The sequence below is a fragment of the Atractosteus spatula genome, chromosome 1 (assembly GCF_055471065.1).
Source record: "Atractosteus spatula isolate fAtrSpa1 chromosome 1, fAtrSpa1.hap1, whole genome shotgun sequence".
Classification (NCBI taxonomy): Eukaryota; Metazoa; Chordata; class Actinopteri; order Semionotiformes; family Lepisosteidae; genus Atractosteus; species Atractosteus spatula.
In genome coordinates, this window is record NC_142706.1 from 26056035 (window position 1) to 26080559 (window position 24525).

General features: G+C 34.1%; 1 protein-coding gene across 3 annotated transcripts in view; it reads left to right on the top strand.

The window, feature by feature from the left end:
* Window positions 1-24525, top strand: part of atp8a1 (ATPase phospholipid transporting 8A1) — a 372853-nt gene that overhangs the window by 337274 nt on the left and 11054 nt on the right. For all 3 annotated transcript variants that reach the window (XM_088910036.1, XM_088910046.1, XM_088910027.1), the window contains 6 exons: window positions 2299-2377; window positions 3017-3078; window positions 7433-7489; window positions 8049-8156; window positions 19686-19774; window positions 20861-20953. In XM_088910036.1, coding sequence (XP_088766162.1) covers window positions 2299-2377; window positions 3017-3078; window positions 7433-7489; window positions 8049-8156; window positions 19686-19774; window positions 20861-20953 — 488 coding nt within the window. The remainder of the gene's footprint in view (window positions 1-2298; window positions 2378-3016; window positions 3079-7432; window positions 7490-8048; window positions 8157-19685; window positions 19775-20860; window positions 20954-24525) is intronic.

Sequence of the window (24525 nt, forward strand, 5' to 3'; positions counted from 1 at the left end):
ACTGTAATATTGTGTGAAAAAAGTGTTTTTTACCCATGCTTAATTTACATATTACTATAGTAATCAAAACATATTTAACATGTTCCTTTATTCAGATTAATAGTATCTATATCCAAAGCTTAAAAGTTAATTAAGAAGGAGTATGCATAATGCTGAAATTTATGATGGACACATGGTATTCTTATGTCCAAATGCAAATTTCAGAGCTGTGATCAAGCAGGCAGAATTTGTCTTGATGAGAGGTTGTTAGCTTTTCCCTGCTGTTAATAAAGCTGTCTGCTGTTGCCAAGGATGATTTGTCCCTGTAGTTTAGTGGTCTTCAAGACTCATGTTCTCCCAGTGTCATGTGGAAATGGATTACTGACCCCTGTGGAGAAGGGGGTCAGAGAACAATAAGAACTACCATAAAGTTTGTAGGGGGTGGGGCACAACACCATTATTCATTAATGTGCAGCTGTGAAAAATGTTGATTTTGTTTTAACAAGAAATTGAGCCTGTTTACTCTATAAGGCTGGCTTAGATCCCTGACATTCCAATCTTTGAACCACCAAAGCTAAGGGCACTGCTTTTTCTAGGCCACTTCTGAGTAGTTGTGCAGGTCCTACTATAATTTTCTCAATATTCAATTACCACAACAAATTCTCTGTACTTTGAATGTAGACATATAATGTGAAATAATGCTACAAAAGTAATAATGTTAGTGTCTCTTAAGCACAATTTTATTTTAAAAATTCTCAGTGAGTTATTTTATATTTTCAAATGATATTTTATTATTTATTATCTTTTATATTTTAATTTTCAACTATTTTACTCCTTAGTATAGGTGAAAGCATGTCAGCATGAATGAAAACATTTTGAGTTTAAAACATAGGAGGCATACAAAAATATATCTGCAACTACATTCACTTTCACATTTTACTACAAAAATAAAACTTAGAATGAAACTCTTCAAATGTGCTAAGCAACCAACTCAGGATTGATAAAACTTTAACTTTTTTTGCGTTTGTGAGCATTTATTGCTCACAGCGTTTGTGAGCATTTTTTGGTTTTATTAGCATTTTTATACAGGTTCAGCTTTGAAAGGACTGCCTTTCAAGAATTCAAATTTCAGAAATCTTTCCTTCACTCTTCTAATGATATTTTGTTTGTTTCTGTGTCGTGTTGCAGCTTTAGAAGGGATTAACATCCTGTAATGTGATTGCATGTGGATTAGGCTAACTAGGTTAAAGTTCTAATTGTACCTAAATTCATCACACAAGATCCCAGGGAAGACGCAATATTAGGGTGTAGTCTGTGTTCTCAGCATGGAAGGGTATTGTGAGAATAGCTTCCCGGCTGCTGCCGATGTCACCCGGGATTGTTATGGTAAGAGAACAAAGGTGATGAGGTCATGCCAAGGAGTCTATGTATAAAAAGCGTGAAAGAAAGTGAAGGGAATAAGAAATGTTTGAGATGGTCCTTTCTCACTGCCCCCCCCACAACGCCCGCCTGTAGATTCTGTCAAATGAAGTGAAGATGATCACCAAAGGAGAAAGGTTAGCTAGTTATCCAAGCACGATAGGCCATTCTGAACTTAATAGCACTGCATCCTCAGGGCCACCAAAAAACATTTTACTGAAATAACACATGGGGAAAAAGTATTTTAAGATATTTAGTACAAAAACAAATACACAGCATAAAATGAAGCAATAACAGTGCTATACATATTTCTACATATTTAAGATATAATTAAAATTAAAGTTAACAAATTAAGTTGAAGGTAATTTGTATGTTTTTTTTTAAAAGAGATTACAGTGTGTATTACATACAAATCTTACTTCACAGATTGCTGTTTTAAAAGAGATTTAAAATCTTAATCTCAGAAACATAGTGTTGGAGATTTAATATGAATATAAAATCAGTTATTTTAATAAATTAAAATTAAACTTTGAATGGTTTCTTAAAGACATACCATGTGAGTTGTGTATGTTATTTCTTGTATTGCTTTTTGCTACACGTTGTATACGAGTGGAGCTTTACTGTATAAGAATTTTAATGTGCTGTTGTAATTGATTTGTTTTTGCTATTGGTTTGCAGGCTTCTGAAATTTTATTTACAATTTTCAAAAATGTTCCCCTTATACCCATCCAGTTGGGCTAAGGGAGACAAAGTGCCTGTCTGTAAAAAAAACAAACAATTCACTGTGGTGGATTGACAAAAACTCACTTAGTGAATCTTAAGCGCAAATAAAGAGTTGGGTCAGAGTTCACTGAGTTGGTTCATCTACAATGGTTCTCATGGATTTTTGTTTTCCCCTAGGTTTTCTGGGCTCATTGTCTGAATGGCCTCTTCCACTCAGTTATTCTTTTTTGGTTTCCACTGAAAGCTTACCAGCATGGTAAGCAACAAGAGACTGATGATTCTAGAAAACTAACACCTTATCTAAATAAATCACTGCCCCCAGCTCATGTGTTTGAAAAGAATGTTAAAATGTACATTGTTTATGTTTACCAAAACAAAGCTTATAGTGCAATACAAACAATTAAACATTTTGCAAAATGATGTCATGAACTTGAATAGTCTGAGGGTTTAATGGAACACACAGACATGTAGAATTCTATAAACAAAACAGAAAAACTAACTTTTGATTGTCTTATTTAATTCTAATTTTCATATTAAACATTTATTAAATCAATTTTTAATTGGATTTAGTATTTTCAAAGCATATAGCAGGATAATGTTATTTGCTCTTGAAAAACACAGTTCAAAAGATTATAGACAAATGGTTTTATAAAATTAATTTTAGTAAAATGCTGGAGCATCTTCACATAGTTTTGGTGTTTGACGTTTTGTGTACGTAAACGTTATAATACACCCCAATTAGAGAACTGGAAGTTATTTAAATAAAATCTACAACACTGTAGGAGTTTTAGGTCTTTCCAATAGACAAAATATTCTTCTTAAAAATAATTATTTCCATCAGTTTTTGGTCACAAAAAATTAACTGCATAAAGCTTATTTTTGATTCACTTTGTAGATACCGTGTTTGGAAATGGAAAAACTACGGACTACCTGCTTTTAGGAAACATGGTTTATACAGTAAGTTTTTGTTTGTTTTTGATGTCATATATATCCTGTTTCAATAGTATGTGATTCATTTCTTTTTTAATTATTAAAGTGAAACCAAGAGCTGCTGTTTTTAATAATTTTGAAAATTTAAGCTCATATTTACCTCAGGCATGAACTACTGATGTTTCACTCTAATATATGTTTATAAAAAGCAGTGTTACACCTTTTAGCTTGATCTCAGAAGCTGATCTGGGCCTAGTCAGTACTGTGACAGGAGACCCCAAAAGAAAAGGGTTGCTTGTATAAGTGGTGTCATTGAAACAATAGATAATGCTCTTCCCTTTGGACCAGAATTTCCAAAGGAATGTCCCAGTACAGTGAGTGGAGAAATTGTGCTGCAAGAGGTTATTAAAACTCCCCAGGGACAGTTTGTGGAGCAGAGGTTTCAACCCCAAGTGTCCTGGCTAAATTCCACAATCTGTCTCTCTTAAATTTTCCCCTTAAGTTCTCACTTCTCTTCCTGATAAGCTGTCACATCATCTAGCTAGGTGCAGCACTTTAGCAGTAGATAATTCTTAATAATTCCTTACACTTATATAGCTCTTTTTTGGACACTCCACTCAAAGTGCTTTACAGGAAATGGGGACTCCCCTCCACCACCACCAATGTGCAGCATCCACCATCCATAATAAATTATTATTATCAGCTAACAGTGGGGAGGAGAACAGAGTGATGAGGCCAATTAATAGATGGGGATTATTAGGAGATGGGGAAATTTGGCCAGGATGCCAGGGTAACACCCCAGTCTTTTCAAGGAACACCCTGGGATTTTTAGTGATCACAGAGAGTCAGGACCTTGGTTTTACTTCTCATCTGTAGGATGGTAGTGCCCCCCTCACTATACTGGGGCATTAGGACTCACACAGACCGCAGGGTGAGCACCCCCTACTGGCCCCACTTAACAACCTTAGCTTTCCCAGGAGGTCTCCCATCGAGGTACTGGCCAGGCTCACACCTGCTGAGCTTCAGTGGGTTGTTAGTTGCAGGGTGATATGCTGCTAGATGAAGTAGGTCCCCTCCTATACTGGTTTGGAAACATCTGAGATTTAAAGTGCTACACAATTGCAGACAATTATTATTTTAGTATTTTAAAGCAGTTACTTTGTAAAGTAACAGAACAAAAGACATTCAGTGAAATAGAGTGGAAGGCATAGTATTGCCTGCCTACCCTTTTTGGGCTTCAGTCAAATGATTACATTGTCTACTGAGTTACATCCAGTGGTTGCTATGAACAAATTCAGAGCCCTCCGAACTGCAGCATTAACACTGTTTGCTGATTATGAGAGATTCCGATCACATAAAATATGAAATCACAAATAACAATGAATTACAATGGTATATTTTTACAATGTCAGATTATTCACAGCTGAATTGAAGCTCATTTTAGTTTTTGTATCCAATTAATAACCATATCTATGATTATGAGGACATTTCCCTCTAAATTTGAGAAAGGTACTGTAAATATGCAGCATATCACCTTTGTATTATTTCTTTCAGGACAGTGTTGTTTTAGTAGTCTATAAAATTTAATTATGGTTTAATGTATTTTGCTCTCAATAGTAATGTTGGTGAACCTTTAACAGAAATTTGGGAAATCAAAATATAAATCAATGAATCTGTAGATTGTATTGTTTACACAGTAAAAAAGAGTAAAAAGTAAGAAAAAGAGCAAGGAACAGCTAGAACAGGTTCCTTCAATTGTAAGAGTTGAATGCTTCAAAATTAAGTATAACTATGTAATTATATGTAGCTATAACTATTTAAACTATCCATTGTGTAATATCTCAAACTGAATAAATGCTTGAAGTCAGACTAACTTGTATATTTTGATATGTTTTGCCATTGTTAATATGCATCAGCTCAGATGAAAGGCAATGGGAAGTGAACTGTATTGACCTTGGTTTGCTTTAGTTTAGCAAAAACACAATTCCAGTTCTATTTATACTTTTAGTCCTCTATTTATATACACAAGTATGTGGATTTCACTGACATAACTTGTGGTTGATTTAAATGTATATTATACATTGCTGTGCAAAAGTCTTCGACAATCAGTAATGGCAGTACATATATACAATGGCTATCAAAAATATTCACATTTTAGTGTTTTACTGTATTACAATATAGAATCAAAATGTATTTACAGTATATGCCATTGATTGACACAAAACACTCTATAATGTGAAAGTAAAAACTAAATTCTAAAGATCTAAATGCCCTTTGAGACAAAGTGGAAGAAGATTCTATGGTCTAATGAAACCAAAAATGACCTATTTGACTTCAACGGTAAACGCTATGTTTGGCACAAGTATAACAGTGAACATCATCCTGAGCACACCATCCCTACTGCGTGGTGGTGGCATTATCATGCTATAGTGAAGCTGCGCTCCATCAGAGCCTGAATGCAGCAAGGAACAAAGAAATCCTGGAGGAACACCTTCTGCAGTCTGCAAGAAACATGGAATTTGTGAGAAGATTCAACTTCCAGTAGGACGGTTACTCAAAACATACAGCCGAAGCCTCACTGGAGTGGTTTAACAAAAAAAGTCAGTGTTCTGGAGTAGCCCGGTCAAAACATGAATCTTAATCCAATCAACACTTGGCAGGAGTTGAAAATTGCTGTTCTCCAACAGTTTCCATGTAACCTGAGAGAGTTTGAGCAATTTTACAAACAAAAATGGGCAAAACGTTTAGTAACCAAATGTGCAATATTTAACCAAGAAGACTTATGTCATAATTTTCTGCCAACCATACCTCTACCAAATATTGACTCAAAGGGGGGTGAATACCTATGCAATCAGTTAATTTCCATTTTATATTTATAATTAATTTAGGAGGATCTGTAGAATTTTGTTTTCACAAGAGTGTTTCCTGTTAATCAGTAGTAAAAACTCCTAGTTAAGTACATTATGATTCTACAGTGCAGTCCGTAAGTATTTAGACAAGGACACAATTTTTGTTGTTTTGGCCCTGTACTCCAGCACATTGGATTTGAAATGAAACAATGACTATGAGGTTAAAGTGCAGATTGTCAGTTGTAATTCAAGGGTATTTACGTCTATATTAGGTGAACCATATAGGAATCACAACCCTTTTTATAAATAGTCCTCCCATTTTAGGGGACCAAATACTTATGGGCTGCACTGTATATTGTAACACAATAAAATGTAAAGTCCAATGGGGTGAATATTTTGATAGCACCTGTATATGTTATCAACAATTTACTCACTTAGGATGCCTTCACTTGGGTTTTGTACTATTATATCAGTTTTGCCTCGACTTAGTTTGGATGAGGAGAAATCAAGCTTGTCACTTAGCAATCTTTATTTCACATTGATCAGAAACTTCAAAAACTTGATCATAACAGTTCAAAGTAAGGCAATTATGATGAATTGTAGCTAATTGATCACATTTACCAATCAGATTTATTTGTCACATTTTCAGATGTTGCTCATCATTTAGATAATTTGATCCTCTGTACACTTCTATAAAACTATAAGGCTACTTTTGTACTGTAATTTCAAATCTTTCAGGGTTAACTATTATCTCAATACAAAATGGATGTTTTTCCATAACATTTCAGAAAAATGATATAAAATTGTGATTTTGCATGAAAAGGGAAAGATGTTGAATAGAGTAGAAAAAGGTGAAATATCTAAGACTCCAAATGATGGATAGTAGTTCAAGTTGGACATGATAGTTCTTACGTTATGGAAAGTACAAACAAGACCAGCATAAAATATTCCTACTGTTTTCTAATGCCAATGCAGCAAATAAATCCACATGCAGCATATAAATATTGGATATACACCAGTTTTCCCAGATGAAGTATTTAAGAATTGTAATAGATTAGTGATGTTTATGTATCATGGAAGTATATTGAAGATCACTTCTATTCTATTATTTTTTTGGGTTAATGAAAAGACGCAGGTGGCATGGTGGTACATTGTTAGCATTGCTGGCTCACAGTGCTGGAGCCACAGGGTTCAATTCCAGACCAGAGTACTATCTTTGGGGACTGTGTGTTCTCCTAGTGTCCTTGTGGGTTTCCTCCGGGTCCTCCGCTCTTCTCCCACAGTCTGGAGACATACTGATAAAACTGGCTTCTGGGAAAACTGGCCTTAATGTGAGTTTGTGTATGTCTGTGTCTGTGTAAGCCATACAATGCACTGGCATCTTCTCCAGGGTATACCCTGCCATAGGCCCTTTGCTTGCTGGGATAGGCTCTGGCTCCTCCGCAAGTCTGAATTGGAAGAAACGGTTAGAAAATAGATGGATGAAAAGAAAAACATGGTGAAATTTATTATTTTTATTAATATTTTCACAGTTTGTGGTCATCACAGTTTGTCTCAAAGCTGGGCTTGAGACATCATCATGGACAAGGGTAGGTACAGAAATCATCCATTACTAAGAAATTCTCAGCAAATAAAAGTATAGTGTAAAGTGTTCCACATTTTTGTTACTTTTTTGGCAGCACCCCTGGTAACCTTAACTTTGTCCAGTTATGTTTCTCATTTAAAAACCCTCGGCTAACTTAAGATTACATTTTTTTTAATTAACCTCTTAGCTGCTGAGAATTTTGCCTCATCTGCTCCTCTGTACAGTGTACAAGTGGCCCATATATGTAATTGCATAACCTGTTTAACTCACATTTACGTCCTGCAGTTTATAAATTGATGTGTTTTGCGTCTTTTTTTGCCAGCTGTTGAACATACAGTACCAATAAAAGTATTTTCAATAGGATAGAGTATCATACATTAATTCCAACTACAACATTTTAAATCATGTATTTTAATTAAACATTTAAAGTAAATTTAAATGTATTCTGACAACGAAGAATTATTAATGTTATTATTGTTGTTGTTATTATTATTAATAATAATAAAGAAGCTACACAAAGTACTTAGTTTTATAGTTAATTTTCTGCTGTTTTTTCTCCACAGTTTAGCCACATAGCCATCTGGGGAAGTATCGGCATGTGGGTGGTTTTCTTTGGGATTTACTCCTCTCTGTGGCCTGTGATCCCTCTGGCACCAGACATATCTGGAGAGGTACTGGAGTTTCTTACAGTTATATTGTCCCATTTCAGGCCATGACTAGGAACCTATTTTAATTGAAAGATTGTTAGACTTCCAGACAGAAGACTGGAACCTCCTGGATATTGCAAACACTTTTTTTTTTACTACTGGTGTTATACTGTCTAATTTAAAGTGGGGCAGTCAAACCATTGGATTTGTGATTGCACTTGTTCGTGTCAATTTTCTTGGACACAAAAGGGCATCAACTGCTTGGCAAAATGCAGCCTGTTCCCGTTTAATTTTGGCCAATTACAATTATGATTAGAATCATTCTAGTGACAGGACAGTTTACTTATGTTCCTCTAAGTACAATGGTGGGAGAACTGCTGTTCTATTTTCAGAATTAAAACTTCCTCTACGTGGTCTGAATTTTGGTGGATTAGCACGTACTTGATAAATGTTCCCTGTAACATCTGTTCTTCCAAATCTGTTTGAACAGTTAATCCTGAACTTTATAGGTATGATACAAGTACCAACAGAATGGCTATATTAGACCATGGGGAATTGTATAAATCAAGATGGCCACTGGAACACCATGACTCTTTTGTTATGCAATCTATAACACTAACTCCTACTATTTACAAATGTTTGAGCTTCAAGCCTAGAATAATTCTAATTTTTTTAGCCTAGCCTTAGTATAATTTTAATTTTTCCATAGCATATGATGTTCTCATACTTCAAGTTCAAGTAAAAGAGTAATTGGGTAGTATTTGCTTGTAAGTCTTTAAAGGTTTTGTTTTCATAATATTTTACTTATGCCATTTAACAGCTTATTATGTCAGCTGACAGAAGAAACCTAAGCATATAGTGATGTACAGTATATACTTTTTTAAAGTGAATATTTAATACAAAAACTTGAATGTTTACACTGAAAATATTTTGTTTGCAAGAGAATTCACCCCATTGCTAGGGCAAGCTTTAATTAGTTCAGGTACACAAAATCACTTTGACAAATCACACCATCAGTTGGGCAGTAGATTTCAACCACAAAGGAGCTTTCACAACAACTCATGGATAAAGATTGAGATGTCCCTAGGGACCTGAGAGTTGATGGACGTTTCTTCCCCAGGTGGGTAATGGATTTTATTTAAATCTTTCACCACACTAAGATGGTCACGGACAGAAAACGGAATATAATTTGGTGTCTGATGTCATTTCTGGAGCTAGACATGTCTTTTTGCAGACAGTATAAATCAACAGCAAAAGTGATGAACAAGATCAAACAAGAAAAATACACTATATACTGAAATAGAAGCCTGAACCAATGATACGCTGGTTTGTGAGTAAATAAAACATCTTTTATTGTTTTACCTCACTGAAGAAAGAAATTATTTTTACTGGACGTTTATGAAATGAAAAGAGGTGCCGAGAGAGTTGCCTATAATGCAAAAAGGATATGTCAGTTGCTTATCTGTTTTCTGGAGTCTGTGTTGCTGACTGAGGATGAGAAGAACAGGGAAAGTTTAATAAGCTGAATACTATACTTAAAGGACAGCCTGTAAAGTGAAACGGAAAGTTGAGAAAAGAGTACAGAAAAAAAACTCCAGTGAAAAGCAGAGGGAGGCACTGAAGAAAATAAAAGGAAATCAGATGACACTTAAAGTCAGATTTGCAGTAAAGAATTATATTTATTTTTCGATTTCTTCATCACATTATGGCAATATAGATTCTTTTGCATATTGGGGGCAGATGGCTACACCCAATATTTAGTTAGAAGACAAAATGAAGTACTGTAGAACTTCCATCCATGAGTTAAGCTGTTGATTTATACTGTCTGCTTATTTACTTTTTGTTGCTCTTTTCTTGTTTAATTGCAAACTTAAATAAAAGTGCTGTAAATTATAACACTACTTTGGGTCTCAAGACCCGCCTACTAAAAGTCCCATATGATGACTGCGCCCCCAGCAGCATCACAAGTTGTACATAAATTATTTCAAATTTAAGTTGTGTATTCATCATTTATATTTCAACATTTGTATTTTAAAAAATGAGCATGCAGAATTGGAGAGGAATGAAAACTTTTACAAGGTATTGTAAAAGTATTGTTAGGTTGATTGCTATCACTTAATTCTTCAACTGTTAAAAAATCAGCCTCCATATATTGACTAGAGATTAAAATCAAGACATCCCATTTAAAATGCTAGCAATTCTGCACCATCACAGAAGAACACTTGCATATTAACAGATAAATACAGTTTACCATAACAGTTCATGAGACCAGTTTCTTTTGTTGCTTTGTTGTATAAAGAGCTTTATGTGTACAGTATGTCTCAATAACTATAAGCATATTTGTTACTATTTGACCAATCTTATATGTTTAGATAATAGTATACATCATATAGCCATTTTTTTTTAAATGATCTCACAGAATCAGCTCAAACAATGTGACTAGGACGGTCAAGACCTCCATGACTGTGTGTAAAGAAATTTCACCTATTTTCTATCTTCAATGTCTCTTAAAATAATTTCCAGACATTCCTGTTTGTTCTGAACTAGTTAGTTGCCTTTGTCTGTCTGATGATTTTCCATTCCTTTATGCTGTCTCTAAAGCTGCATATTGAATGTAATATGCCTGAATTAAGAATAAAATATATTGCGTTATATTTTATGTATATTATTCCTTTTGATAATCACAGCACTCTTTTGGCCTTCTTTGCATCTGTAAATGTGGAAAAAGTGGTCACTAAAAATTCACACAAATAGAAAAACTACCAATGTCAAACTTAACAATTTTGAGATTTTACTTTACTGTTGTACAGTTTTTAATTGAAATGGTTTTTCGATTTGATTCATACAACATACAGATGCAGCCATTCAAAACGAGCGGGGTATGCCGCGGTAAAACGCGATGGGCGTGTCGCGGTATAACACGTCATAACGCAGGTTACTGTATAATACCGCATAATACTGCAAGTAAGATAATAGTATCCGGAATTACCGCCAGGTACAGCTAATAAAGCTCAACCTCTCGTGAACAGCGTTTGAGCTGTCGCCATCAAAGTCTTTACCGAAGATATTACTAATAGTATTAATGATGAATGACCTTGGACAACCTGTAAACTCAAAGTATTACCCTGGTCCACATTCTTTGTAACCGTCTGTGTAAACGAAAATACTTTATTTTTTCATTGACAAAAAGTAACACCACAGCATATCGTTGATCCAATCACGCATTTGTTTCCAATCATACAAGGTAATTCTTGAGAATCTCCGATTCACCATGCCTTTCACATGCTCATAAAAGATATTAATTTAGGAACATAAACATATTACTGTATGTAAACTGTATATGGCAGGTCTTGGTATTTTAAAGAAAATATACACACCAGTATTCCATTTCTCCCTAAACATTTTAAGCATCAAAGTCTTACATGTGGTTATTTCGGAAACGTTTTTACGTGCTCCTTGCTCCTTCTCACCACGTTACTGTATGTTTATACAGTATACAGTACTTTGTGAGAAAAGTGATAGTTTTAAGCTTTTCTGCGAATATGCTCGATACCGGAATAAACAGAAGCATACTTTTAGAATTTGATTAATAGGGAATATAATATGGAATCGCGTATCTAAAGAAATAGGCTTCGTGCGAAAAACCCGTATATCACCATAGGAAGCATAACAGCGTAGCCTCCAATTACCCAGACCACAAAACATGGAATAAAGTTTTGTTTGATTTCTGAAACCCTTTCTTTATGTCCTGTTTTAATTCAGGTAAGGGTCAACTGTATACACAATACTGCTGACAGCAGGAAAATTCCTATTCTTTACTCAGCAGCGTCTTAAAACCAGCACCCATGGTGTTGAAACCGATTTTTTTTTTTTAGTATTTTAGTAAATGTTCAATACTAAGCGATTAAAATGTGCACAGTAAAGAGATTAAATGATTAAATCTTTTCACTACCGACCAATGCACCACGAGTGGCTGTCGGTCATTTTGGCCAGCCAATCACATACCGCGGTAGGGCGCGGTGGCGCACATGTAGATGCCTGCGGTTCGGGTTTGTACCGTGTATTTTGAATGGCTGCATCTGTATGTAACAATTTAAAGAGGTAAAAATATTTTTTGTTGAGTAACAAAAATTTATAAAAATTAAAAATGGAAATATATTTTTTTAACAGAAGTATTCACCTCCTTGAGTCAGTACTTCATAGTAGCACCTTTTGCATTATTTTTGGGTACACCTGTATTAGTTGTGGACATCTGATTTTGAGGATATTTGCCAATCCTTCTTTTAAGATTTGCTCACACTCTGTCTAGTTGAATGGTGAGTTTTGGTGAACCGTAGTGCTTCCACAGATTTTGAGTTGGATTATCGTCAGCTAAGGCTAGGTCATTTGTGGACATTCACCTTTTTATTCTGAAGTCATTTGTGTCATCCTGACAAGTGCCACAGTCGCTGCCAATGATAAGCATCCCCATACTAGTACGCTGCTTCATGGTGATGATAGTGTTACATGGGTAATGAGCTGTGTTCATTTTGTGCCAGGCATAGTGCTTTGCATTCAGGCCAAAGAGATAGGCTAAACCTGCTGCAGAGATTGTTGTCTAATGGACAGGTTTTCCCATTTCATACATGGGACTCTAGTTATGCCAGGGTGGTCATTGGGTTCTTGGTCACTTCTATAACTAAGGTCCCTCTTGTCTAGTTGATCAGTTTGAGAGGAGAGCCTACTTTAGTCTGGGTGGTTACATATTCTTATCACTTCCTCATGATGGACCTGACTGTGTTTCTTGTAACTTTCCAAACTCTAGATGTGTTTTTATTCGGGTGTATGTAGTCTCAAATCATGTCAGCAAAGTGGGTAAATACTTATTAAATTGTGATATTTCAGTGTTTTTGTCTTTTAAATTACATGTAAAAACTTTTAGAACTTTTGGACCACTTTGAAATTATAGAGCAATGTTAAAGTAGATCAGTGACAAAAAATTCATATTACTGTTTCTATTTGAGTTCGCAGAATACCAAATTGTGAAAAAATACAGGTGAGACTTTTCTTCAGAATACTTTCTGAAGACACTGTAACTGTTTTAGAGCCACATTATAATGGGAAGAGAAAATGGTCCTTTAGTATAAAAACTTGTTTTTTACTGTTTATATATACTAAATACACTAAATATTTAGCTGTTCTGTTAGCTGAAATAAATAATCAGCTTTGGTTTTGAATATTTTGTTTTAAAATGTTATGTCAACAGTTATATTCATAGGTGATTAATGTCACATTAGTCTCTGCATAGAAATTCTGCACAGTTTGCTTATACAATAGAAATCTGCAAATTTCTTTTTCATTAATTAGGCAAAGAACTGTTATACAATACTGGCTGTGACAGGCTGTCAGCTGGTATTGGTTTACGAAGCCACTGCTCTAGAGAATTGAGGACTTGGTGAGCTACAGTGATGAGCTGTTCAGTGTATATGTACTCTCTGACTTCTCTAGAGGGACTGCTTGACTCTCTCAAGCGGTAAAGAGTGAATTATTGACTCTCTTGGATCATGAGGACCCTGCACTATTTTCTCAGACAGCTTGTGATGCAAGCTGGCCGAGCATACAAGTGAACTGGCAGCTATGGGAGTATTGAATGCACGCTGGCCGGAAGTGAAAAAGAGAAAACGACAGCAGCTAAGGGGGGATTTTGAGTGTGTGTATTCGACAGAGATTCAGCAAGGCTATTTAGGAAGGGCAGCTGAGGCACAAGGAAAAATTAGCATAGTGTCATGTGTGAATGTTGTGAGACTGAGGTCACCAGAAGAGAGTTTGTATATGTGGATGATGAGAAGTGTATGAAATGTGGCTGGAATAGAGTCTGTGCTGTCCACCTGGGCTCCGAGAGGGAAACTGGTGGAAAGCAATCATATGGGCAACAGAGATTGATGGTAAGAGTCTCCAACGATGCAGCATGACTAGCCAATAGACTCGCTGTAGGCTGCAAAACCCCATGTCATCACTGTATGTTTGCTGTGGAGACAGAGAAGCATTGCATGGGTGGATGAGAGTTACAGACACTCAGGAGGTCTTTCCAGCATGTTTGTTTGTAAGAGTGAATGGTGCGCATGAAGACAGCAGTCGAAGAAGACTCAGAAGTCATCAAGAGAGCAGTAAGTGCAGAGACCCAATTATGTGGAAAAAAGTCGTAGCAGGTGTTTTCTGTTCAAATGCTGTCTGGCATTGAGTGATGTTTAATGTCTCCACTACGGGAGCAGAGAAGGACCTTGGCATGGGTGAGTGTAAACCAGACTGAGTGTGTATTTGAGAGAAAATGAAAAGTGTGTTGACTGTGCTTGGGGGTGTAATTATTTGTGTGAAGAAAAAGTGTGTAATATGGTCGAAGTTCACCTCATGTATGTGGTTTTTATTACATTCTTTATTGAGTTCAGTCAACACCTCTTGACTAAAGAAGCTTTGCAGTTTTAAAGTATTTAAAAAAATACAATTTAATTATATATTATTAAATATTAACAGTTGTCCATTGCGCGTTCAGTATTTGATAATTAATAAAGATAACAACAAGTAATAATAGTAATAATAGTAATAATAATTCCTTATCCTTATATAGTTCTTTTCTGGACACTCCAGCCAAAGCAATTTACAGGTAATGGGGATTCCCCTGCATTACCAGTGTTCAGCTCCCACCTGGATGATGCAACGGCAGCCAAAGTACACCAGTGCGCTCACTACATCAGTGAGGAGGAGAACAGAGTAATGAAGACAATTAATTCAATTTTATTTCACAAATGCTACATATTTTTATTAAGTAAATGAATCAATAGAAATTGTTCTGTATGTGGTTTTGCTTTCCTAAATGAAGAGATCTGGGTATATGTTTCTCATCAAGTTGCAAAACTGTGCACTGGTAGGAATAGGAAAAACTGACCAGCACAGATTTCTTTCGAAGAGTCACTGCAGTACCTGTAGTCCAGGACTTGATGAAAGTAAATTTCATCTGCATTCATTTGTTTCTACTACTTGAAAAAAAATAATCCAATGAAAAAAACATGTTAAGGAATTAGATGTTTTATTGAAAGTGTAAATTATTCTGTAAAGATATTAAATGCTTTGTTCCATTTTTTTTTCAAATGCACACTAATATTAAAGCCATCAACAACATTTCAAATTAATAAATTCCTATTTGTAAAATGCACTCAAAAAATACATATCACTTCTAAATTGTTTAAATAAAGTGCCCAACTAATGCTTAAAGTGCATTCAGTAACATAAACTATGTTTTATGCTTTGCTAGGTGTTAATTCTGCCTCAGATGATGGATGTTTAATATGCCAATTAGTCTATTATAAAAAACTGAATTAACCTAAAGACAAAATGTCAATTTTCTAAACAGTGTTACAAAAGCTGAATTGTGACTTACAGTATAATAACTGAGAACTCTCCAGACAATTTCAAAAGTGGAAGGTTTGAAATATGAGAATTGCTTGAGCTTTTTTTAGTTGAGAAGATTGTAATATAGGCAAAAACAGCTGTACTAGTGGGTGTGGATTTTAAAAAATTGTCCAGCCTTCATTTACAAGTTTGGATACTTTATATATAAATTTACAATTTATAATTTAGATTTGTTTTTAATTAAAGGATTTAAGTTCCCTTCAGTGAATGAAATAAGTATCATTTCAACTGATTTTTTTCTCAGGTTATTATGGATAAAATGTGTAATCATATTTAACAGAACTTAAAAGACAAGGAAAATATATGTTTGCTTCACCTTTTTGTGTTTATCTTATTCATAATTTTAAACAGGAAGTCTAAAATCTGTAAAAAATATTTACATCTGTTACTCAAGTACTGCTTATGCCTTTTTATTTGGTCAGCATCTTTGCTTCTAAGTAACACTTGTACCATAGACTTTTTGGTTGGTCTGAACAGGAAAGCAATAATAGATCCTGCTAAAACTTTGTTGCAGTAGATGACATGACAAAAGCAGATATTTAAAAATGATGACCAAATTAACATTGCAATAAACTGAGTTTGAACATTTAAGGAAATGTATCTTTCGTAATGCTGTTGCTCAGAGTATTTGATTTTAATAATGAAGGTGGGATTTAACTTTTCTTCTGTAATTTTGTCATCTTTACTAACACTAACTTCAGATTGAGAGTAGGTATGGTAATGAGACATTTAGATCAGGTGACCAAAGAAACAGTTGGGTTTGCAGGGTAAATTAGGTGGTAGTTTTGCAGATTATTATTCTTTACAGATGTCTTATTGCATTGACGACTTGGATTTTCTCTTGGGTATTGTAAGGCCTCCACTGCAATGGGCATTGAATCTGAGTGATTTTTTGATCTCTTACGAATCCCCTTGGGAGTCACTTTTTTTAACCAAATCCATTTGATTGCTCAAGGCCCAGAGGAGAAGCCAGGGAGGGGGGAGAGATCTTGGCAAAAACCACAGATCTCACACATTTGAGACAGTTTGTAAACCACATAGTGAGGCAGGCTGGCTCTGTCTGTAGAACAGGCTTCCCCTGTTATAGCCATTGTCTCAGACGGATTGCCTTGCCTTTCCCAGATGATTTCCTTGTGTATTGAGGGATGTGAAAAGTTAGAAACAAAACTGAGCTCTTCAAACTGAGGGGTAGCTTTCTTATAAAGAAAGAAGGAAATGGCTCGCTAGGAATTGATTTTTTCTTAATACAAAAAAAGCTACACAAAGAGGCTCTTTCTTTTTTGCGAATGTCAGCTTTACATCTTTAAAGTTTGGATTAGGTTCACGAAAAAAGGAAAAAATCTGACAGGCTTTCAAATATTACACAGGAAAAAAGTTGGCTTTTCTCAATTCATGTTGGTCATTTCTAAAGCCAAAGTCCGGGATGGAGTGAATAGCAAGACCCAATTGTCCTCTGTTATATTTACCATCACAATAGCTGGAATTAACATTCCTGAACCTACATTATAACTTTTGTACTATTTCAGTACTCAGGGATGATGAACAGAGTTCAGCACATAGGTTTCTAATTGCTGTAAATTGTTTCATCCGTATACTTGTTTGATATTTGCTAACAGGAAGATATTTTTTTGTTAAACAGAAAGGAAATCTTATGTAAGACTTGTGCATCTTTATTTCTAATGTTTTTTAATGTATACATATTTTTAATAGACTAAAACTTTCAATAGGAAATGATTAACCTTTCTTTTTAAAACTTCTTTTTTCTTCTTCATATGGAGTAAACAGAACACAGCTAGATAACTGTATATAAAAAGGTAAATATAAGAGGTAACCTGTTATACAGGGTAATACTGAACCATCTTAAGCTGCTTAAAATGGTTTACCATTTAAATAAACTTAAGCTGTAATAATTTATTGGTATGCTTATAAAATAAAAATGTAGCTTTCTCCAGACAGTTTTTAACAATGTTACACAAGCTGCTCATCCCTACGATGATACACTCATTCTTCATTTTTCAAACTCTGGATTTATTAATTTTGTCTGTAACAAAATGTGCATTTGCAGATATTTTTCTGTTTTTCACAGTAACCAAGAGATTTTCACTACATTAAAAAGGCATGTCTTTCATAGCCAAATGGAAAGTGTCATCCTGACCTCCCACAACATAAATCATCAATGCTACTGTGTTCTTAGAATTGTTACACATATTATTGTGTAAAATGTCTGTTTATTTTGTTAACTACTGTATAAAGAAATAGTGATCTTACTTTGACAATTCAGTGCTCTGTTTGGCTACAAATAAATAATATACCCATTCCAGCATTTATGACACCTGGTTTATAGATTTGTGCTCCATTGAAGCATACATTTTCATAGTTACATTTTTCATAGTTACGAAGAGAGTTTTGCAACAACATCCTTTGTAGCTGAACAGAAGACACCTTCCTCATAGTATGACCTCCCACAACACAGGTCCCCAATGCATCTAGGTTCTTAAAATGTTTACACATTTATTTCAATTAAATTTTAATTAATTTTGTTATCCACTACACTATATGGTAATTCATAATTATATCATAAAAACAACAACGTTCTTACTTTGATGATAAGAAATAAGAAATAAGAATTGAACATTTAAAAAGCTGAAGTTTGTTTCATTTTTATTCAAGAAGGAAAGTAAAAAAACTACCATTAAATATATATAGGTGTTATACTCTCTGAGAAGCATTATAAAATATATGTGAAGACTGAGATTTGTAATGTTTTGTACCTTAGTGATCATTTTGTTCATATTTTTCAAATTAAAATCAAACTAAATGCAGAATATAGAACAAAAGTGATATTGTAAATTTTAATAGTATGATCAAGGAAACAAAATAATAAAATTAACACATCACACTTTAAATTATATAACTGTATGATTAATGAAACTTTTATTTTTAAGAACATCAAATATTTTATTATTATTATTATTATTATTATTATTATTATTATTGCGTTTATGCTTTTAATTTAAGCTATTTGAAAACAGATGACAGATTTAAGTATTATTGTTTTTCATCCATTTTGATTTTAATACCTGTAATAGATATTTCTATTTCTATTTCTGGACTATTTTTTGTATAGTTTTATCATTAGGTAATTTAGAATCCAGGGTGTAATTTGCTCTAAGAAATTCAATGGCAGGTTGTTTCAGTTAATTTGGCCTAAACAAATAGTATAGGCTGCACGTGACTTTTAAACATCAGAAAAAATGTTTAGCAAATACAGGTAGATTTTTCCTCTGTGACCCTCAGAATGTACAAGCAAACTTAAAATGAAGAGATGAAAATATATTTACTTTGAATTCTACTTCCCATATTTAATAGCAGAAATGTTGTTTGTATCATTGGTGCATTGAATAAATCATTCATCAGTCTACAAACTTAATCTATTTTTACATCAAATGTAATTTAAAATTTTTTTATCACTTCAATCATTATCTAAAGTTGGATTTGCACAGAAACTGCAATATTAATTTTTGGTATAAAATACCAAATTTAAAATTCTAGAAATTATTTGTCAGGCACAAATGGGGGATTTAAATGTCATAATTGTGACAACTGAACAGAAGAAACGTGTAGCACATTATAAGGCTTTTCTTGTAGTGCCATTTCCTTATCTAGTTTGTTGGATAAAAGTAAATTTGCTTCAGTTATTCCCAGAATGCTTCAATCATCCAACAGTTACCATAGGGTGATTCTTTTGAACCTTCTTTCTTATGCCAAATACTCTTTGTTACGACAATATTGTGTCATATGCATCTTAATATATTATGCCACAGTACGTTTGCACTTGTATGAAATTTCTAATAATTCAAATTTTCTCATTTGCCTGAACGTAACCCTATAATACATTTTCTTTAAAAAAAACATAAAATGTGTATCTCCTTATCTTTTACTTTTCAATTTCCTTTCTCTTCATTGATGTAATCCTTTTTCAGATGGAGATATGGAGTGTTTCTACTATCAGAATATTCAATAAATAATTTTAATAATTATTTATAATTTTGTATATTTGATTCACAGAACATAAAACATGATTTTGTGGGGTTTTTTTCTGCACAGGCTGACATGCTGTTTACCTCTGGAGTGTTTTGGATGGGCCTTTTCTTTATCCCCGTGACGTCTCTGTTATTTGATGTCACATACAAAGTGTGAGTTCCTACTATGATTCTAGTTGTTTTTGTGTCCAGTAATGAAAAGCACCATTTTAGGTCTGGTTAAAAACATAAATTATTTGTGCAATTATATTATTATTAATAGTAGTAGCTGCAGTAGTAGTACCATCCTCCCAAAATGGCACAGACATGCGTAGGACTTGAGTAACATGCAAGAGAAAATTGTTATTCTGTTCACTACAGTATGTGAAACCCTGAAGTCACAGCAAATAGCACTGTTTCTACAAAAGATGCATTTATGCACAAAGTGTTGTGAGAATCGGAACAATGGCCTCCTTTCATCTGTAGCCTCTATGTTCTTATGTTTATAATCCCACATCCCAATCAAAGTGAAAGCATTATTGTTTGTGAAACGTTATGTGCCACTCAGACTTAATTCTTGCAAATGCAAAAAACAATGTTAAAGAACCCATCTAATTTTTGGGTGTTATCTGCAAGTGCTATGCATGAGGTTTCTGTGTACTATCAATGTATCTTGGCAATATGTGATGGTAGCTCAGGATTTTTAATGCACTACTCACTTAGGTAAACATATGATTGTGATATTCAGACACCATAAATATGAACTAATCAGTGCTAATCAAGCTATAAAAACAAAACTAGTACTTTGGATTTTGCTAAATCAGGTAAATCAGGTTGAATCAGGTAAAATGCTAAATTAATTTATTATAAAATACAGTATTTTGTAAATGTATACTATGTCCCACTGATGCACCGTTATTAGAGCACATCAGTGGGACATAGTTCCATCTATTGTAGTGTTACAGTATGAGTGGATAATTAATATTTATACCCACTAACTCAAGTATATATATATAGGTGTTACAGAGGTGTAGTATAGTGAAGGTTTTACATTAACATAATAATAACTGCAATGATTCCTGGAACATTTCAGTTGCTGTATATCTGAAAACATATTTTGTTTATTGCATTAAGGTTTGTTATATGCATTTGAGGTTTGTTACAGATTAACCATCTTCTTGAAGCCATAATTATGAGTCACATTTCTGGAAATATTTGCAATCTCAAACATTCCTTTACTGTTTACTTGTTTTGTTTTAGAATGAAAAGAACTTGTTTTAAGACGCTGGTTGATGAAGTACAAGAACTGGAGGCCAAATCGCAGGACCTTGGAGCTTTAGTCCATGGGAAAAGGTTGAGTTTTTCTTACCATACTAAACAATTATTTTGGATTTGTTTCCTAAGGTTGGGGTGCTTGTTGTTAACCATCAGTTTAAAAACAGTGAAGGTGTAAGATACATCAGCTGAATTTCCTGCTGCTACAAAACTTTAGAAACACTTTATGCGGAGATGCCAGGGATCGAAACAGTGGCACATTATAATTTATACATTTACTAATATCATTATTAAATGATTGTCATAATCATTTTAATATAGATAACAACAAAGAAAATGTCTGAGTGTGATGTTTAGAGATGCCATGGCATTTTGACATCTTTGTGAGTGGTATAGTATAAAAGAGGAGATAGTTATCTGTTCAGAAAGGCAATATATATTAATGGATCTGGAGAATACAGTGAATAAAAATCAGCAATAGTGTTCTTTTTTCTGTGTATGTCTTGACAATCTTGACACCTTGGGTTACATAAGACTCAACTAAATTAGACCTTAAAAACATCCCATATAAACCTCCCATAAAGTTTCTTGAGTTAGTGAAGTAAGTTATTAATTTACTTAGTAATTACTGTGGATGAATAGTGATAAAGCAGAATGCAGTCACCACCAGGGCTCCATTTTACTCTTCATTCTTGCTTTCTGTTCATACGCATTTGGCAGCTTCTCTATATTTTCTTGTGCTTTCTCATGGGAACAAAAGTCAAGGTATTTCTGTAAAGACAGTTAACCCTAGGGTCTGTTTAAATACTTAATGATACCTAGTGGAGTAGACATCGTTATGCTGCATTAATACAGAACAATGTAGGAAATCCTTTTATCTGTGTTTTTTAGAGATGAACACCAAGAATACGGCAGTGAAACCTATTAGGATAATACTAATATAGATGCAGCTATTTAAAATGTGCAAGCTGTCAGGCAGCACCACATGTAGCCATTTTTATTTTTTCAAATAATCTGATGCAGGACTGCACTACTCTGTAAAGGTGCGTTGATCGATTTATAAGAACATAGCGGGGGTAGTATTTTCTTTAAAATATGTGTATATGTAAAAGGAGTAAAGATGTTTTATGTTTGTTAATAATATAATTGTTTGATTGTGTACTCACTGGAGAAAAGTGTATATCAGAATTCTGATTATTATTTTGTAGAATTATTTTTGCTTTATAGTGAACTATTCTAGAGGGAGGAGTTTAACCTAGAAAAGGACCTCCTCAAGATAGGAGAAGAGAGATAGGAGGAAGTTGGTCGTAGTGTAGAATAGGAGCTGCCTACAACAATCTATTTTTTAAATCAATGAATGTATATATTATTGTACTGTAGTTTTGTGTTTTTTTACCCTTGGTTAGTTTGTATTTTTCACTTTGTTTTTTTGGGTGTGGATTTTGGGAACACAATTCCTCATAATAATAAACTTTCCAGTTTTGGCTGGGCCATCATTATTGCTGCATTCCATCTACGCCTCTAAACTTTTGAAGGATAACACTATGACAATATGTATTTGGGACAAATTTTACTTTAATAATAAAAATTTAAGTTTTTTAATGAAAAATTCAGTGAGACAGGTCTGTAGTAAGAGTCAAATAAAGGTTTATTCCATGCCGAAAAGAGAGGAATAAACCTTTACTTGCTCCTTTGCAGCCTACACATGCTGATGCAGCTACCTACTTGAACTACTGGAGTTATGCTTTACCATATTCTTATGCAGAAATATTTGCAGATTCCATACAGAGTTTAGACTTGAAGAACAGGATTACTTACAAATGGTTCAGCAATAAAACAGTGAAGACAGCATGATCTGGCGGTAAATTAATTAGTGCTTTTTTGATTTGTGCTTATTCACACATCAAGGATAATAAACAGGGTGCAGGGAGGGTTTTTTTACTGTAACAACATAAACATGCATTAATGTAAATAATCTTTAACCAAGATTGTTAGCTCTGTAAAGCAGCTTTATTTTATGCTATAAAGAAAAAAAAAATGAAACTCATATGTAAGACTTTTTTTCTCCTAATTAGGACATGCGATACTCCTCTTGTGTACGGCAGGCTTCAACAAGGATTTATTTGCCATTAAGTAGCATAAATGTTTGGTGTTGTGATGAGAGGTTACTTTCCCAAACTATTTTAAAAGTATTTTCAAAACAGAACAACAGCATACAACATGCTGTATAGCATAAACGTTTTCATTACTTTCCAAAAGTAGTTTTGCGTAAAAACACAATTGCTACTGTTACTAACAATAGTAAGATCAACATTTCAATGAAATATCATGCACTTGGCTTGGTATAGTGTATCCCACATGCATATTATGATCTTAGTTAAATTTCAATGGCATATCCCTTTAAGAGTGATGTAATTGCCGTATTTAGTTGGTTGCCCTGATTTTCGGCAGTGACCATTTTGAAACTGTTGTAAGGGGCATTACTGAAATATATTAGTAGGGGAGTACATGCATCAGAATAAGATATGCCAAGTTCTTGGCAGGTGACTGCAAAGTTCTATGCTCAAGTTGCTTTGTCAAATAGCGACACTGCCAGTTTTCTTTTTTTTACTGTAGCAACCTTGGGATCACATTGTTTTATGGCCTTCCATCCAGATAATGTACCTTGCAGGTACAGTACATTCTGCAGGTAGTTTGCTTTTTCTGCAGCAGTATTAACACCAGAACCATAATGTCTAAACCACCATGCTGTTTATGGCAAAATAAATGTAAATGTTTCAAGGTTCGTTTTAAGGTTCTCATAGGAGTTTATAAAGATCCTACCTGGGAAATAAAAAGTCCCAATTAGGATTTTTATAAAGTCCTACATAGGAGATACGAAGTCCTAATTAGGAGAAAAAAGTCTTACTTAAGAATTTTATTTTATTTTTTCTGGTGGCACCTGGACATTGCAGTAGCTCTGCTCCTGTAATACTTGCCCATGCTCAAGATCCAGCGTTTTTCTCACATCTCTGCTCAAGTTTGTAGTGCTAAGTACAGTGATAGGGAACTTCAGATGACCATGTTCCGCATCCCAAATTTTCCCATTTTTCCCAAATATCTGGGGTGTGTTTTTTTCTTTGAATGGAATACCTTAAAATATTTCACATTGAAACAAATTCCCATGTAAATGCAAGGATTAAATTCAGGGTGCAACTTGACAACAATTGCTATCATATCTTAGCTTATATCACACATCCATATCAGAGTTAGTGCTGGGCGCCTGATTTTTTTTACTTTTTAAGAAAATCGGAAATAAGGACAATGGTTGTGTTCTTGTCTGACTTAGATATTGTGTGACTTTAAAAAACAGTTTCAGATAGTTAATAACCACTTTTTATGCATGATAAACATTTTTTTTCCAAAACTCAAAGTACATTAGACATGAGAAAACACAGAGATTCTGCTTTCCTGATGTTCTAATTTGGTTACATAGAACACAAGTAAAAGTGCAACAGCTTGTAGCAGGGAGTTAACAGTGGCTTACAAATTATTAGATGTCTAAAAGCATATGTGGGGAACTTGGCTCTTAAGGTAGTACACATTACAAAGAAGAAGTGGATACTAAAGTATACAGATAACACAGCTTAGAAGGAAATTTACACTTAGTT